The 18,062-nt window shown below is 46.7% G+C and overlaps 2 protein-coding genes across 2 annotated transcripts in view; both read left to right on the plus strand.

Moving 5' to 3' along the window:
• LOC135826829 (sushi, von Willebrand factor type A, EGF and pentraxin domain-containing protein 1-like) overlaps positions 1 to 16,701 on the plus strand; it is a gene marked incomplete at its 3' end in the record, with an annotated part of 93,312 nt that extends 76,611 nt beyond the window's left edge. The window contains exons 13-15 of the mRNA XM_065339430.1: positions 6,517 to 6,648; positions 12,599 to 12,775; positions 16,559 to 16,701. Coding sequence (XP_065195502.1) covers positions 6,517 to 6,648; positions 12,599 to 12,775; positions 16,559 to 16,701 — 452 coding nt within the window. The remainder of the gene's footprint in view (positions 1 to 6,516; positions 6,649 to 12,598; positions 12,776 to 16,558) is intronic.
• Positions 16,698 to 18,024, plus strand: LOC135825949 (fibrillin-1-like). The gene has a single exon (XM_065338593.1). It carries the CDS (start codon positions 16,762 to 16,764, stop codon positions 17,443 to 17,445), a length of 684 nt encoding a protein of 227 aa, XP_065194665.1. The 5' UTR covers positions 16,698 to 16,761; the 3' UTR covers positions 17,446 to 18,024.
• Positions 18,025 to 18,062: the final 38 nt, after the last annotated feature.

The following is an 18,062-nucleotide window of genomic DNA, read 5'->3' on the forward strand; positions in this document are numbered from 1 at the left end:
CCTCATTAGTACAACGTTTTTTACAAGACACCCCTCATTAGTACAACGTTTTTTACAAGACACCCCTCATTAGTACAACGTTTTTTACAAGACACCCCTCATTAGTACAACGTTTTTTACAAGACACCCCTCATTAGTACAACGTTTTTTACAAGCCACCCCTCATTAGTACAACGTTTTTTACAAGACACCCCTCATTAGTACAACGTTTTTTACAAGACACCCCTCATTAGTACAACGTTTTTTACAAGACACCCCTCATTAGTACAACGTTTTTTACAAGACACCCCTCATTAGTACAACGTTTTTTACAAGACACCCCTCATTAGTACAACGTTTTTTACAAGACACCCCTCATTAGTACAACGTTTTTTACAAGACACCCCTCATTAGTACAACGTTTTTTACAAGACACCCTCATTAGTAGACCGCAATTCCAAATCCCCTAACAGTCGTGGACAAGAGATAATTAATTTTGTTTGTAGACAACATTTGTGATAATGTCCACCCCATTGCGACCATCGTCTATTCTGCCAGCACCTTGAGGAACTGATCCGAGCCATACCAACAACAACGCAAAAGATTATCCTCGGAGATTTCAATGCAAAGAACGCCGCTTGGTGCCACTCTGACACGACAGATGCTGTTGTCGAGGATCTAGCAGTGCTGTTCTAAACTTACTCTCTAGACCAACATGTCACATTCCCCACTCTTGTGCAGAATGGGCACCCTGAATCCTGCCTAGATCTCGTCGTCACGGATGTAGACAGCAACTGTGTCCTTATCTCTATTCTCCCGCAGATCGGCAACTCGGACCACCTATCCATCAGGGGTTTAATAAAGCCAGTCGCTGCACCCTCTCGAGGCATACCACCTCCCACCCATAACACCACCCATTGGAAATGGTCAAACCAAAGCATCAGCAGTCTGAAAGCCGAAATGGAATGCACACAACTGCTGCCGGAAGGTGACACCCTGAACACTACCAACATAGACAACCTGTGGCACTCATGGAAGGACAAAGTGCTCACTTGCGCCCGCAAACACTGTGCAGTACCTCACCCCCCGAGGCATACTAGCCACCCAGCAAAGCCATGGCTGAACCCAGAGCTCACTAACGCCATCAGAGAAAAACACCGGCTCTACCGTGCCTACTTGCGCACCCGGGCGCCCTGCAACTGGACAGCATACACCACCCAACGCAACAAAGTTACTCACCTTCTCCGAATCGCTAAGTCTACATATGTCAGTAATGGCACTGGGACGAGCCACTCCACACCAAACCTACACAAACTGATGCGCGGCCTCCAGTCCTCACAACGACCTACTCAGCCAGACATGCTCTCCCAGGGCCAGACTCTCTCAACCCCCGCCGAAAAAGCAACCACCCTGAACGCTTTCTTCATCTCGCAGAGCCAACAGTCAGTCACAGGGTGCCACGAGGAACTCCCCTCCATTCATTCCCACACCCAATACACCTGGCCTCACTACTCTTGAAACAACAGCCCAAGAGGTCTCAAAGTTACTGTCTAACCTGAACCCGTCAAAGAACCCGGGCTCTGATGGCATACCAACCCGCCTAGTGAAAGAGGCAGCCAGTTCACTTGCGCCGTCCCTAGCAACCCTTTTTAACATCTCCTTCGAACGTTGCACTATCCCGCAAGAGTTGAGGGACGCAACAGTCACCCCCATCCACAAGAAGGGCAGCAAAACCGAGCCCTCCAACTATCGACCGATATCGCTACTCAGCGTGACGTCGAAAGTACAAGAGAGGATAGTTGCTGACCGCATCTCGAAACCCATCCAACCTCACCTCCCCAACGCCAATCAGGCGTTCGGCCAAACGATGGCACCACACAGCAGCTATCTCGGTTAATCCATCAAATCACCGAGAAAAGAGACGCTGGGCAAACAGTAATTGCTTGCTTCTTCGACCTATCTAAGGCGTTTGACCGGGTGTGGCACCAAGGACTGCTTGCAAAATTGGCCCACCTTGGACTCGATGGCAAATGCCTCCAGTGGCTTGCCTCTTATCTCGCCAGCAGACGACAATGTGTGCAAGTGGAGAGCAGCAAACCAACCTGGCTGAACATTCCAGCGGTGGTCCCCCAAGGCTCTGTCTAGGGGCCGCTTTTGTTCACGGCCTACACAGTCGATCTGACAACCGCCTGCATAAATGCCACCACTGAGTGCAGCCAGTTTGCCGATAACACTGCCATCATTGCCGCTCACGAGAAATTTCTAGCCACAGAAGAGCACATCCAGTCAGCCGTGACAACCGCGGCACAGTGGCTGAAGGATTGGGCATCTCCTGGTCAACGAAAGTAAGACCACTGTCATCCACTTTCACCACACCAACCGGCCACCTCCCAGACCACCATCAATCACACTCAACGATACCAACCTCACAGTGGCCTCAAGGCATCGCCACCTTGGCCTCCTCATACAGCAGAATCTTCTATGCTGGAACTCGCATGTTGACTACATCATCACTAAAGCGACCAGGAAGATATTCCTTCTCCTGCGACTACGCAATTCCTTAAACATTTCTGCTCTCTCCTCCCTCTATCTAACTTACGTCCGCCCTATTCTTGAGTATGCGTGCACTGTCCTCTCACCCCTCCCTGCAACCCTGAACGACCGGCATGAGCGCATCCTGTTATGGTTGCACATCCCACTGTTTGTCACTGTATCCTGTTATGTGTCATGTATGCATTCATCCGGCCGCGCTGTATGGCATGTCAGTTGTACCGTACGCACTTTAGCTGTGTAGTAGACGGATTTTCTACTGTATCATACCGTATGTACCGTATATCGATAGACTTACCATATCGTATATATAGTACCGTACTGTACGTTATTTTGTGTACGTCGTGTGTACGTTATGTTGGTGCATGCGCGTGTTGCTGTGGTGTAAAAAGCAGTCTTCGTCTTAAATTCGTCATGTCTAGTTGTGTTTCCGTAGTCGTCTTGAAATAAACAGTCTTTCAAATGTAGTTATCGTCGTCCCTTTATATAAGTGTGGAGATGGCACGGGACTGGGTGCAGGTGGAGAAAAGGCAGTTACAACAAGCTGTACCTGCCTGCCTGGTTTTTCCTTTGATCTCTCTGTCGTTCTCTGTATTCCCACACACTTGTGATTTGTTGTAAACGAAGCTAGTTACAAGATGTCTTTGGTGCGTTTGTAGAACCACTGCACATCCAACGGCGCGCCGCTCGCCTCTGTTTGCATCTCCCCCTCTTTGAACACAGAACCCACTCCGTGCTGCTGCACCGACTCAAATGGTCATCACTCAGCAGGCGCCGTACCCTCTCCCATATCCTTCTTGCACATAGCCTGCATCATAGACCACACCTTCTTGCAATTCACCTACCCTGAATAGAACCCATTCGCACGCTCAAGTTCCCCCGAACCTTTGAGCTACCCACAACACGTACAAACCGGCTAAGAGACTCCCCCATCTATGCTTCTCTTGATCTCTTTAATAGCATTCCACTCAGCCTCCGGCAAATCAACCCCAGACGAGATTTCAAAGCAAACATCCTACCACTTGTCATCTCTTCCGTATGTACTTGCTCACATTGCTCAGCACATCTATAGCTCCATTGCGCCCAGCCTATGTGATAAACTCCCTATTGCCATCGCTACTGCTTCAGCAAGCAGCTAAACTTTGATCTCTCTGTATCTGATCCCCGTGCCTGTAATTATTTTCTCTTATTGGCCACAGGCCATCGTGAGAATAAAAAAAGATGTCAAACGTCACCTTTAGTTGTCCCACAGGTTCGATTTCCCTCATCACAAAACAAAGCAATTGGCCATGGATTTCCAATTTGTTCAGATGGTGTGTGTGTGTGTGTGTGCATGTGTGTGTGTGCGCGCGTGTGCGTGCGTGAGTTTGTGTGTGTGTGTGTGTGGGTGTGTGTGTGTGTGTGTGTGTATTTTCGCGGAGAGGAAGCAGATTTGTTAGCTCCTGGTTTTCTCTTTGTTGGCCTCCTCCACGGGGCGGCCTTGGCCTTCTGGTCAGGGTCGTCCCTGGGTATTGAGTGGCAGTAGGCTTTTCATGCCTTGCAGCCAGTTTCGCTCGCGCGGAAGGACATTCAGTGAGCTGACGACCAGGGCGGGTAATTATTTGTTGCCGTCACCGTCTTCTTGCGTCCTTTCCGCATCCTCCGCAGTGGTGTGGCGAGCCCTCGGATCGATCCCCAGCCTGAAACAATGCAGTGGCGTTCGGCAAAGCAAGTGGATTCCTGGATGAGAAAGGAAACAGGTCACACTCGCAGCAATTTATTCCTGCGCGGTGTATCGCTGGAATTGTGGATTTGTCGTGTTGTTTGGACCTGAGTGGCCAGTCGTCGTGCGGCGATGGTGTAGTGATGTTAGCTTGCTGTGCACACTCCTCGTCGTTTCGTGAAAGTTCGTCTTGTGGAGCCCTTGTGGGACGTTTGGTGCCCATCCTCCAGTTCAAGATTGTGCTTTCCTGGTTTATGAAGGTTGAAGCAGTACGCGTACAGACGTTGAACAGAACATCATGTTCCTTTTTCAGTCGTTGCATGTTATACTTATAGTGGACCTACAGCAGACTGTTCATCGTGTTTGTGATATTTCTTTCCTCTGTTTGTGAGTCCTTTTCCATGAATATGGCAGCTTGTTTTGATTTCCTTTTTTTTCAATTCATTTTGCTGTACTTCCTGTTTTGTTTTGCGCCACTGCCCCTCACTTTGCGCTCAGTTCTCTGAGTGGAGGGCGGCGTGACCCCACGGGGTAGCTGATTGATAGTAGTAGTAGTAGTGTGTGTGTGTGTGGGGGGGGGGGGGTGTGGGTGGGTGGGTGTGCGTGTTTTGCGGACGGTCGTTCCGCAGAAGTGGCGGCCTCACACGTCATCAAAATTTCTGCCTAGCTCGAGAAGCCTGTCACCGCCTTTGGCGATGGGGCGTCAAAAGGTCACAAGCTGTTTATAGGTGTAGTTTTTCTGTTTTTGAATTTTTTACGAAATGCCATATGGTCCACACAATGGGAACATGCAGCAGCCATGGTGGTGGGGGCCAGGCACTCCGTCGACCAACTGGTCTCGACATCGGGGTTTCATGTGTGAGGTGTGGGCATGCATGCAGGTTGGTTGTGGCGCGCTTTGTCTGCGCAGACGCCGAGACCTTTAAGGTCGGCAGAGCAGCCTGGCCCCGCCACCACTTCTCGTGCGTATCCGGGAATATAGTGGACTTTTGTATAAAAAATAAAATAAAAAAATAAATAAAAAGGGGCACTTGCTGTTAGTGTTGAAACGATCTCACCGGATACTCGTTAGTTTATTTTTTACGAAATGCCATATGGTCCACACAATGGGAACATGCAGCAGCCATGGTGGTGGGGGCCAGGCACTCCGTCGACCAACTGGTCTCGACATCGGGGTTTCATGTGTGAGGTGTGGGCATGCATGCAGGTTGGTTGTGGCGCGCTTTGTCTGCGCAGACGCCGAGACCTTTAAGGTCGGCAGAGCAGCCTGGCCCCGCCACCACTTCTCGTGCGTATCCGGGAATATAGTGGACTTTTGTATAAAAAATAAAATAAAAAATAAATAAAAAGGGGCACTTGCTGTTAGTGTTGAAACGATCTCACCGGATACTCGTTAGCTCGCTCGCCAGAAACTCGGCTCGTTTGTGAGGCCAGCTCGTTTGCACTAACGAACACCGTACACCGCACTCCGTACACATGGCAGTACATGTCGACCGGGCCCGCGGGGCCGGGAGTCGTAAAATATTTTACGACTCCCTGGTCGATCGAGAGTCCAGTCCCGCGCAAAGTGAAAATCACTCGCAGTTACAGTGACTGTATGCCTGCACGACACTCGAGTTGTTTCAGTTGTCGTTGCAGCTTTGGTGGACTCTACTGATGTCTTGTTCTGCATCTGCTGACCTGTCGCAGGATATGCTTCGGTCACCTCTCCATTCGAGTGAAAGTTACGCTCAGTCGTTTTGAAGTTTTCTCCCGCGATGCAGCGAAGACCAGGGCTACTTGCAATCTTTGCAAAACGGTCTATTCTTACAAAGGCTACTCGATGACGGCGCTGAAAAGACATCTTGACACCAAACAGCAGTCCGAAGTGAAGCAGCAGCAACCCCAAATGCCGGCGGTGATAATTTGAACGAGCTGAAAAAATCAAACTTAGAAATTTTTGTATTCAAAAAATCATATTTGCCACATCAATGAAACTCGTTAGCTCGCTCGATAGCTTGCTCGTTAGTGGAACTGATCGCTCGTTTGTTATAGATACGCTCGTTTCAACACTACTTGCTGTACTGCTGTGAGTGTTCTCCGCATGTTCAAAGGACCCATTTCCCAAAGTCGTGATTTGTACCATAAACACCCTTCACAGCCACCTGGACATGGTCGTGTCTGGGGTGTTGAGCAGTGCATTCCTGATCCCAGCGTACTCACAAGCATTACTCATGCATCCCATATTTGGCAATGCACAGTGGGTCAATTGGACTATGTATGCTGTTTTCCTTTCTCACCTGCAGAGGACATTGTTTGCTCCAGAAACCCTACTGGCTGTCCCGCATCAAGTGTCGGCTGTGTTGAGATTCTGGGCAGCGCTTTCGGCACATGCGCTTGTCAATTTCCCGCCGTGTACTTGAACAGTTCTTGCCAAGGTATGAGACCACTGCCTATTCTTTGCTGCACACTGCATATTTCTGATCATTTTAGATGCAAAATAACGCACCCACCACACCATGCCATAAAAGTCAATGTCCACACTGGAATTTCAATCCAATTCCACTTGATAAGACTCGGGTGTTTACCCAAATGGTATTATGTAAAGAGAAAGAACCTATTGTATATGAATTTGTATTTGTATTTATGGATTCTCCACAGGCCTTAGCTTAAATCGAGGCCTATACGTTAAGAGTTATCAGCCCACCGAGGTAAAGACACAATATACAGTCAGATAGTGCGACAACAAGGCACAAAACTGACAAGGACATTGAGACATTCGACTGCCTGACACCTAGCTCCAAAACGTCTACGAAACGCAAAGCAACAGCCTTCCAACTTGGAAGGCTCAGATGCGGAAAGTTCCAATGAGGGGAGGGGATGCGCCACGAAGATGCGCACGGTCAGTTTTGTGCCTTGTTGTCCTACTATCTGACTTTATATTGTATCGTTAGCTTGGTGGCCTGTTTGTCATAACTCATAATGTATAGGTCCTTTCTCATCATCAGTTGTCTGATGATGGCCTAACGGCATGAAACTCAGAGTTACAACCAACCTGAACGTCCTCCCCTGAGTCTGCTATGTACTAAGCTTTGTCTCTGACATTGAGCACTCTCTGCAGCTCGGGGATCAACGGATTTGGTCCTTTCTCTGTACATCATTCCACATGTTTACTCTTTCTGCTGGCCTGGACATTGTTAGTATAGTACTTATGTCCCCCGCCGAGTGGAAGGGTCGACGGGCTTCTCGTGTGCTCCAGACCCAGTCGTGAGTCAGTCAAGTATCAAGCCAGTCGGCCGGAAGCGTGAGATCCGAAGTCCAGAGCTGACACTTTCAGTACTTATTTCCTTTATTTTTGCAAACCATACCGTGTCAAGTGTGATAACAGGGCCCACAAACTAGGAAAGATGCATTGAACTCCCGACACAACAAGAGCACAGTAATTTTAGTTATAATTCATATATGGCCCAACTTCTGCGAAAACCAGGCTTAGGGTGAAAATCATTTTTTTTGAGAAAAATGATGTTTTGTAAAACGGTTGTGTCGCGTGGACGCACGAGTGCAGTGAAGTGGAACCAAAGAGAATCTCGCTTGTTTGAAGAAGTAGCAGTCATGGCAGGAATGGTTTCAGCAGTCAGGGAAGTCAAAGGGCTTCCGGTAGAATATTCCCTGCTACTCCTCTAGCCACAACGAAGAGTTTTTGAGCTGATCGAACGGATTCCATCTCCTTCACTCAGGGATGGCGAAATTTCTGCGCTAGCTGCTGCTTGCGGAAAATGGTGAAGAAATCGTCTCCAGTTAGAGTCGTGATGGCGATAGCGAGGAGAACCTGGACGGCATCGACCCAGCCAATCGAAGTATGGAGATACTAGCTGTTTCTGGGCCTCACGCAAAGGGAACACGCGCAGCAGAGCTCATACGTTTGCAGCAAGTTCAAGAGGAAAAAGGCTAGAAGCGCAGTGTGAAAACTGTTTTGAATTGAAGTCCTTGGCGATGAAGTGCTACTGAATGCCAGGCGAATGAGCGTGCAGATCGAGAGGCCTCCACTCGAGACTTTCCTCGCTGGACAGCTAGCTGCAAGGGATTGTACGGCGTGCCGAGATTTCACTTGCTGGTCAGCACCAAGCAGACACTGCAGCACGCCAGGCTCGCCAGCACACTATCACTAGTATGCGCATACTACGAGTACGAACAGTGGAACAGTTTGAAAGGCTGTGTTCTTGCTTGTTTTTGAATAGTTGTACTAGATTCACCCTTCAAAAGGTGCCATCTCAACTGGAGTCGGGTTTCCTTGTGGTGTGTAGCGCCAGAGCATGCCAGTACATGCATGCAGCCCCAGAATGTGCTGAGTGAGGAGCAAACAAAATTCATGCAGAACTGTGCATGGCCACTACAGCCTGCAGCACCAAGGGGCCACAACAAGCCTGCCCCCACATGCCTACCTTGTCATGTCACCTAAACAAAAATCATCCATGTCTCTTCCTTCACTCTGGTGGATCTCTCTTCATTTCTTTCCTGTGATAACAATTTTGTGTTTTTTTTGGATTTTTTAACACAATACCCTGGTGTGTTTGAGATACTTTTAATACCACTATGAGTGGACCCACACCTGTAATATTTTGTCTCCTGACCTCCCATGCCCAGTAGAAGCTGAAAATGGGAAAAAGTCATTTTGTGAAATTTCACCCTAAGCCTGGTTTTCGCAGATTCTGGGCCATATTACAATATTATTGATACCTGACCGGTTTCTGCAATTGGAATGCTTCATCAGAGGATGAAGAATGAGGTAGAAAAACTAGCTTATAATAAAAAAAGCCTTATATACATGGTAGGCATGAATTGGCATAGTGTAAAGTGGAGAAGGTTGCTAGTCATGTTGCGCTATGCACCAGTAACTGAGCGTGTAGCAATGCAGTAAAATAATTGTCTTGGCGCAAATGTGGCTAATACACATGGGTAGCGTGAACCTTAGGAAATAGCTAGGTGAAAAGTTGTAAAGCTGTACAAAAGTAAGTGAACCATAGGGTTGAACTAGGTGAAAGTTGTAGGTTTGTACAGATGTTTTTGGTTGGTTCCAGAAATTTCTGGAACCAACCAAAATGCAGAGCAAAGTATGCTCTGCCGTATGAGTGAACTAATAATTATTGTAAAAAAGCTGCTTTGATTCTTCTAAAGAAAATCTGAGAATCAGTAAAAAGTGACTGTTTCAGAAGGGAGCGATAGTTTGCTCCGACAAGGTGCGGATGGTATGTGGTACAGAAAACATACTGTTTGTTCTTATGCACCGAGTCTGTAGCTTTATTTACAAATACTTGCGGTTTGGGCTCTACAGCAATGAATAGCGTACCCAGGAATTCGGGTGGATATCCTCGTTTTCTGAGTCTGAGCCAGAAAAGCTTGCGAATCTTGAGAATATCCTCTCTAGTAGCTGGTTTGTATGGTTGTACCGGATGAGCTCTGCATTGATAAATGATCTAAGATTAGAGCGGGGGTGGTCTGACTTGAAAGGGATGTATAAATATGCATTCCTGTCTTTCTGGAAAGTTCTGTTGGAGAATCTATCCGCATCTATCTTAAAAATTTCTAAATCTAGAAATACGGCTGTAGAAGAAACATCAGACCAAGTAAGCTTAATATAAGATAAATCGCTGTATACGACGGCATAACATTTTATCCTATCGAAAGTCTTGCAAACAATTAAACATAAATCGTCAATGAATCGTCCAAAAAAGTAAAGTGATGAACGGAAACTTTAAAGAGCTTTTTTCTCATGCATAAAAAGAAAAATATTAGCAACGTTGACGGCCATTGGGGTACCCATGGCCATACCGAACTCCTGATGGAAGAGCTTTTCCTTAAACTCAAAATAATTGTTTTCTAGGACAAATTCGACTAGGTCTACAATAAGAGAGCGTAATGGGTGTTCGGCTTCGGCAAGGAAATCATTGATAGCTGCTACTGTGTCTGACCAATGCATGTTAGTGTACAAACTGGTGACATCGACTGTAACGATCATAGCATCAGCAAGAAAGTCTTTACTGGATCGAACATTTGTGAGACTATGAGTGTCCTTGAGCACAGTGTTAGCAGGCGTCTTGGCAAACGCTTTACATAAATAGTGGTCTATGAGGCGAGATGCAGGTGTGGTGCAATAACTTAAGCAAGGCACTATGGGTCTACCCTTTACAATGCCATTAGGACCTGGAGCCTTATGTATCTTAGGGAGCATGTACAATTTTGCTGGTTTAAAAGGAAAACTTGCGAATAGTGCTCTGACATCTTTAGGGGAAAGTAGTGGTTCATGACTCTGCACGATGTCATGTAGAGACTGTTCAACGTAGTGAAGCTCTGGTACTATAGTGTCCAGATTAACTAAGCTATCACCTGGCGTGGGAATAAATCTGTAGGACTTGCAATCAGACAACTGTCTGTAGCCTTCTGCTATGTAATCCTCTACATTTAAGACAACTGTGCCTAGATTCTTATCAGCGTTAGCAATGACAATATCTGTTCGGCTGTTGAGACTACATAAAGCAAGTTTCTCACCAGGCGATAGGTTGTTTGGGCGATGTATTGAGCAAGCAGCAGTAACACCAGCTGTTAGTTCAGTCCTGAATTCTAGCAAAGCTGTTTCTGTGGCGATGGACACACGCGGTGGTTGTCTTGACAACCGTAGATAAAAACTGCGTATGTAACCATTAAAACACTGATCATGATCGATCGCTTAGTGCGTGAAACTCTGAGTAAAAACACTTCCTCTGTCCTCCTATTGTTTATGTAACCATCATCACGGCGGGTGATGTTGGTGAAGACCTCACCCCAGCGAACATTGTGCTCGAATTTAGCGATATCATTTGTGAGCTGGTCAGTGCTGGGCAGTCGGCCGGTTGGACGGAAGTTGGACCCATAGCCCAACACTTGGCGTTCTGCATTAGAGAAAAACAAACTGGAGTAATTGTGAAAGCCAGAGTTAGTAACGAATAGAGCATAGTCACGAAGGTTTAGCTTCCAAATATACCGTAGGCGGTGGTCGCCTATCGTTTGGTCACATTTCTTCGGGCAGCTGGGTTGGATTGCTTCTTCTTTACCTGCGTCCATCCGCCATCGTTTTTTTGACGTCGGTTGTTTGGATTGGCGTTTCGTTTCTCTTGGCTGTTGGTGTTGCTTCGGCCTCGGCTGTTGCTTCACCTGTTGCTGTTGTTTCGGCGGAGTCTTTGGTTCTTTAGATCTGCCTTTGCGAGTTGAGTCGAGGAGGACTTACTCACTGCACCTAGTTGTCGCTTCACCTCACGCCACGAAGATGCGCACTGTCAGTTTTGTGCCTTGTTGTCCTCCTATCTGACTTTATATTGTATCGTTAGCTTGGTGGCCTGTTTGTCATAACTCATAATGTATAGGTCCTTTCTCATCATCAGTTGTCTGATGATTGCCTAACGGCATGAAACTCAGAGTTACAACCAACCTGAACGTCCTCCCCTGAGTCTGCTATGTACTAAGCTTTGTCTCTGACATTGAGCACTCTCTGCAGCTCAGGGATCAACGGATTTGGTCCTTTCTCTGTACATCATTCCACATGTTTACTCTTTCTGCTGGCCTGGACATTGTTAGTATAGTACTTATGCCCCCCGCCGAGTGGAAGGGTCGACGGGCTTCTCGTGTGCTCCAGACCCAGTCGTGAGTCAGTCAAGTGTCAAGCCAGTCGGCAGGAAGCGTGAGATCCGAAGTCCAGCGCTGACACTTTCAGCATTTATTTCCTTTATTCTTGCAAACCATACCGTGTCAAGTGTGATAACAGGGCCCAAAAACGTACAGGCCACTGGGACTTTCAACGAAGTGTTAGAGCTGGGTGTCAGGTATTAGAGTGTCTCAGTATTCTATACACATTTTGTACCCAGCTATTGCACTATCCGACTGCTTACCGCGGCATTTCCCCAATTGTAAGGGGCACTCGATTAAAAGTCGCACCCCCACTTTGAGGTTTGAACCACATTGTTTCAATACATGTATAAGTAGGATGTCACCCTCGATTGTAAGTCGCATCCCTTCTTTGTCCTTGAAGTTTAGTGTAAAAGGTGCGACGAATATTTGGGGAAATGCGGTATTAGAGGGGTTTCTGCGAAACGAAAATGCGTGCAAACGTTCGCTCCACGACATGAAGTGAGAAACTTCGCACGGACTTTCGCAACTTTGGACGCGACACTTGCAGGGAACGTGAACTGAACTTCCATGGGAAGTTTCGTGAGATCGGGTCATGGCGTACTTCGGTGTGTATGTAGGTGTTGGGGTTTGCATACGTTCATGTGTGTGCCTGCCTGGCTTGCATGCTAACTTACCATGCACTTACTTGATTCGCATGTTGCTTTGTGTGTTGCTAACGCCGTGCCCCAGTACCGCAATGCACACCTCTGCCTGCACCGCAGGACGGCAGCACCTCCACGGCAACAAGCATTAACCATGGCGACAGTCAAACATTCCAGTGCAACCGCGGCTATCAGCTGATTGGCAACAGCACGTTGCCATGCAACATGTCGGGATACATCGCCGGTGCACCACCAACATGTACAGGTAAGCGAAAACGAAACCTCTTGCGCTCACGGGTCCTGCACCATGGCCGTTGCTAATGTGCCTGTTCATAGACTGACACATTTAATTAAAACAGCCAACGCCATCCTTGCAACAACAACAACAAAACACGCAAAAAAACTACGCGAAGACAATTTAATCCTAGCAATAAAAGGTTTAAACTGCGCACTCATATTCTATGCACACGTCAAGGCGACAAAGGCGAGTACCCATACTCACTCGATTGGAAGCCGGGCGCTTCTATTTTTTCAATACCAATTTTGACGAGTATTCTATTCAAGAGGGGATTCTAATCGAGAGGGGCTTTTATTGTTTCATTCCATACCAGTATTCCAATCGAATCTGTCAACTTTTATATTCACAGCAACTCGGCTCCGAGTTAGTTGACACAGTACGTGAACCAAGACATGTACCAATATGTGCATGCCCCAGCTGATTTTAACCAGGACATGTACCAATATGTGCATGTCCGAGCTGATTTTGCGCACTTGGCCTTAAAACATAATTATATTGCACTACCTGGTCACCCCATGCTTCGCGAATAGTAGTCCGGGCTTCTATTCGAGAGGGGCTTGTACTTTTTCAAACAGTCCCTGTAGGGGGGGGGGGGGGGGGGGGCTTGGATTCAAGAGGGGCTTCTAATCGAGTGAGCACGGTATGTGTTTCAAGAACGTTATCTCATGATGGCTATTGGTGGGAATAACATCACTGCATTGGTGCAGGTACCTGGGAAAAACCACAGAGCGTATAGAGAGAAAGTAGAGAGGTTCTGCTACACGCAACTACCTACCAAACTCTGTGTTAACTGCAGTGAAGTTTGACATAGTTTTTCGTACGTTGGACCAGTCCTGCTGTACGTAGCATGCTTGTAGCATGCTCGAGCACCCCGCCACATGTACTCTGTACGCTCAGTTTTCACACGGAGTCCCGTCCGTGTGAAGTGCGCTTCACACGGAGAAGGGAATGAAAAAATCCGTATGAAACTTGATCCCGTACCGCGGTGAGGTTTCCATGCGTACTTTGGCACGTTTTGCCGTGTGGCAGAACCTCACTAGTTTAACATTTTGACATAATAGGGACCTTTCGCATTTGCTACGAAACGAATGCGAAACGAAAGTTTGATTCGGCTCGTAATCGTTTCGTTGAAAACAGATTTCAGGTTTCGCAAGTCGTCATGCAAATGTGCATGGCAACTACGAATACGGCCGCGGGCGCCGGTAGCTTGGCGTACGGGTTTTTACACGCACACGTGCATGGATCATGGAATCAAGGGAAAAATGTGTACGAGTCTCGTACCTTCCAAAACATGTGTACCTATCCAAATAAATGTGTACCTGACGGATTCGGAGCGTGCCACGAATGAAGAGGCCTCCATTCGTGAAAACGAGTTCTCCGCAGGGACTCTGACGAATCCTCGGGGTGCGAAAGGTCCCTAATGGCTGATTTTTGTTTCTGAAGGTTGCCCAGATGTAGCAGTTGAACATTTGGTAGCTCAGGATGAGGTATTCACTGCAGCCTGTACAATCACGGCAAATGATGCAAGGTCCGACATTTGTGTGCGAGGGTTTTGGACTCGTGCGCAAAACACATTAAATTTTCTCGATGTACGAGCGTTCCATCCAGATGAAGCTTCATATGTTTCTTCCGTGAGAGTGTATGGCATTCTCAGTCTATGTCAGTGCTCGCTGCATTGAGTAGGGTTCCAATTTTATTATCACATTCTTCCTTTCATGCAATTGTTTTCACTACTTGAACTGTGTTCTACTCCACCATACACCACCTTACTGCAGCTGTCTAGAGGCCTTAAAATACAGTAAAATGATCTCTAGTTCAAGTTCTGATGATCAGCAGATGACAGTACATAAAGTATGGCCAGAGCGCCCCGTCTCGCGAGAGCGCCGGACCTTGATTTACAGCCAGGGAAAGGAAAATCGGATGGCAAAGTGCAACGAAGTTTCAAGTTTGTACGGTGTAAGAACCTTTGTGTACTAAGGTCACACTAAGCAGGTTTTTGTATGGAGCTCGTGTCCACTCGAAGGTACGGATTGTCTGCATAACGTGCAATATGTGTACAAAGTTCGTGTCGTACGACCTACAGGCAGGAGACCACCTCCACAATACGACCATGAAAGGACGAGATGGTGGGGCGCTCTGGCGGCACTTTACGGTGCAGGGGCGTAGCCAGGGGGGGGGGGGGGGTGCTTTGGGTGCCAAAGCGCCCCCTCAAGAATTTCGATCTTGTTTCACATCTGGATCGAGAGATCGAGAGAGAGACCATAGTATAGTATACACAGACCGCTGATCACATGCGTGCCACTGCCACTCTGCACATCGCACACTGGCACTGTAACCATCCCTGTTCAGACCAGGGAGTAGTAGGCACTACTCCCTGGTTCAGACCTGCAAGTACAATGTATCTGAAACCAATCCACATGCAGTTGACTTTTTGTCTCATGATTGGCCATTTTGCAATGAAATTTCTAGTCAAGGGAACTCCGCTTCGTGCCTGCTGTTGTGCAGTGTCACATCAGGCCTCAGCAGGCTCAGCACATGATTTGCATCGCACTCCACATGTTTTGTTAGAAGCAAGGAATCGTACAAAACACGCCATTGGTAGAAGCAAGGAAGTAGCAACGCGGTCTATAGAGGTGAAACGATTAGTTCGAATATCCGAGTATTCGTTCGAAAATTTCAAACGAGCGAGTATTCGAAATTTTGCACTCGATCGTTTTTTTATTTATTTATTTATTTTTATTTTAGGATTGGCATTGTATTTTTTTTAAACTTTTGTTGTACCGCTGGTCCACTGGTATGCATGGCTTTGAGTCAGTATTTTAAGACTTGGACGATGCGATCACCATGGCAAGTAACGTTCTGAGATATGAAAGTACTGATGAAAATCGTTACTTTACAGTTTACACTCTGTACAAGACGGCGACTTTTGTTCTATGTTCACAGATAATTTCTTCCGAATTGGTCGAGAACTTGCAAATCTAGCGCTTTTGAATTTTGATAAAATACTCGAAATAATCGGATACTCGATCGAATATTATCGAGGGATCGGTTGGTCAAAATAGATACTCGTTTCACCCCTAATGGACGGAAAGCACACGTCAGACATAGCAGTTTACTCTCACTGTTTTGTATAATGTAGTTCTGGCTGTTAATTGGTCTTGATGGAGGTTGTGGAAAGGCACAGTTTCTTTCAAGTGTTGCAAGTGTGAGTATAGCAGCAGAAGAGTGAAAGTAACGTTGAAGTGCAGTTTGAGCTTTTGTGGGGAATAACTTAGTGTAGGTTTGATCAAGATGCCTTACTGCACTATCAAACATGACGAAGAGCAAACATGGCTCGAGAAATCCCACTTTAAAAGTTCGATGGAGAGTGATAATTCTGGAGAAAGCAGCATCCAGGACTTTGTCCATCATTAGTTGGAAGCAGGGAGTAGTAAAATATCATAATAATGATTACTCCCTGGTTGGAGATTTGCCATTCACTGATTGATTTTCAGCGTCGAATTAGGGGCGAATTTTGCTCCCCCCCCCCCCCCCATTTCACGGATGGAATAATGTGCATGAAACTTAAAAGGACCAACATAAGTGCATGTACTTTTGTGTGGGGAAAGTCGTGGCACCCCCCCCCCCCCCCCTTATCACTATCCTGGCTACGCCCCTGCGGTGATTTGTTTAGCAGGGTACCTGTGCCGGGGCACTATACAGACCGGCGACAGTCACCATTCCTCGTCTTGTTTATCGTGTTTTCTGCAGATATTGACGAATGCAGTGATGGGACTCACAGCTGTAATACCAATGCACTCTGCCAAGACACTGATGGTTCATATACATGTATATGTAATAGTGGATACACTGGAAATGGCCGTGATTGTCAGGATATTGACGAATGCAGTGGTACGAGTCACAGCTGTAGCACCAATGCATTCTGCCAAGACACTGATGGCTCATACACATGTATGTGTAAAAGTGGATACACCGGAATTGGCACAACTTGCAATGATATTAATGAATGTGCCAGTGCACAAAACCACGACTGCCACTCAGCGGCTTCCTGTACAGACACTGATGGTTCATATACATGTATGTGCAATAGTGGTTACACAGGAAATGGCACAACGTGCAAGGATATCAATGAATGTGTTGATGGAAGTCACACATGTAATACCAATGCACAGTGCCAAGACACTGATGGTTCATACACATGTATGTGCAATAGTGGATACACAGGAAATGGCATAACTTGCAATGATATCAATGAATGTGTTGATGGAAGTCACACATGTAATACCAATGCACAGTGCCAAGACACTGACGGTTCATATACATGTATGTGCAATAGTGGTTACACAGGAAATGGCACAACGTGCAATGATATCAATGAATGTGTTGATGGAAGTCACACATGTAATACCAATGCACAGTGCCAAGACACTGATGGTTCATACACATGTATGTGCAATAGTGGATACACAGGAAATGGCACAACTTGCAATGATATTGACGAATGTGCCAGTGGTATGAGTCATGGATGCAGTGCCAATGCTGGGTGTAGTAACAATGCTGGTAGCTTCCAATGCACATGTAATGCTGGATACAGTGGAAATGGGGTTCATTGTACAGGTATGCTGCTTACTGACTAATTGTCAATGAATTGGTTATGTGTGTTGACCCTTAGTCAATTATCTATCCATCTCTTATTTTCAAAGATCACACAGCAATGAAGCAGATCTTTGTATTTCTGGCTCTGTACACTGGACATAGAGCACTGTACGCAGCCTGACGACCTTAGACAATAGTCTATCTCTGACTATATACCTCTTCAGGCTCTCTCTATCTACTAGTATCTTGCTCATTTTTTAGACCAGCAACACTCTCCATGGCAACACTCTCCATAGCAACACTCTCCATAGCAACACTCTCCATAGCAACACTCTCCATAGCAACACTCTCCATAGCAACACTCTCCATAGCAACACTCTCCATAGCAACACTCTCCATAGCAACACTCTCCATAGTGATGCTGCGCAACTTATAGTTGTGGTAGTAGTGGGTGTGTTCAGCTGGTCTTGTACGGTTCTGGATTTCTGGATGAGTCAATAAGGAGATTTTGATCGCCATGCACCCTAACACTGCAATCAGTGTATACCCTCTCTTCATCCATTCTTGTCCTTTTCTCAAAATGCGAAGCCTCCGCTGTAGCCATCCACTGTATCCATAGATCTTCACAACACTCTACAAACGGTCTCTGGGCTACACC

This window comes from Sycon ciliatum, chromosome 10, assembly GCF_964019385.1.
Source record: "Sycon ciliatum chromosome 10, ocSycCili1.1, whole genome shotgun sequence".
Taxonomy (NCBI): domain Eukaryota; kingdom Metazoa; phylum Porifera; class Calcarea; order Leucosolenida; family Sycettidae; genus Sycon; species Sycon ciliatum.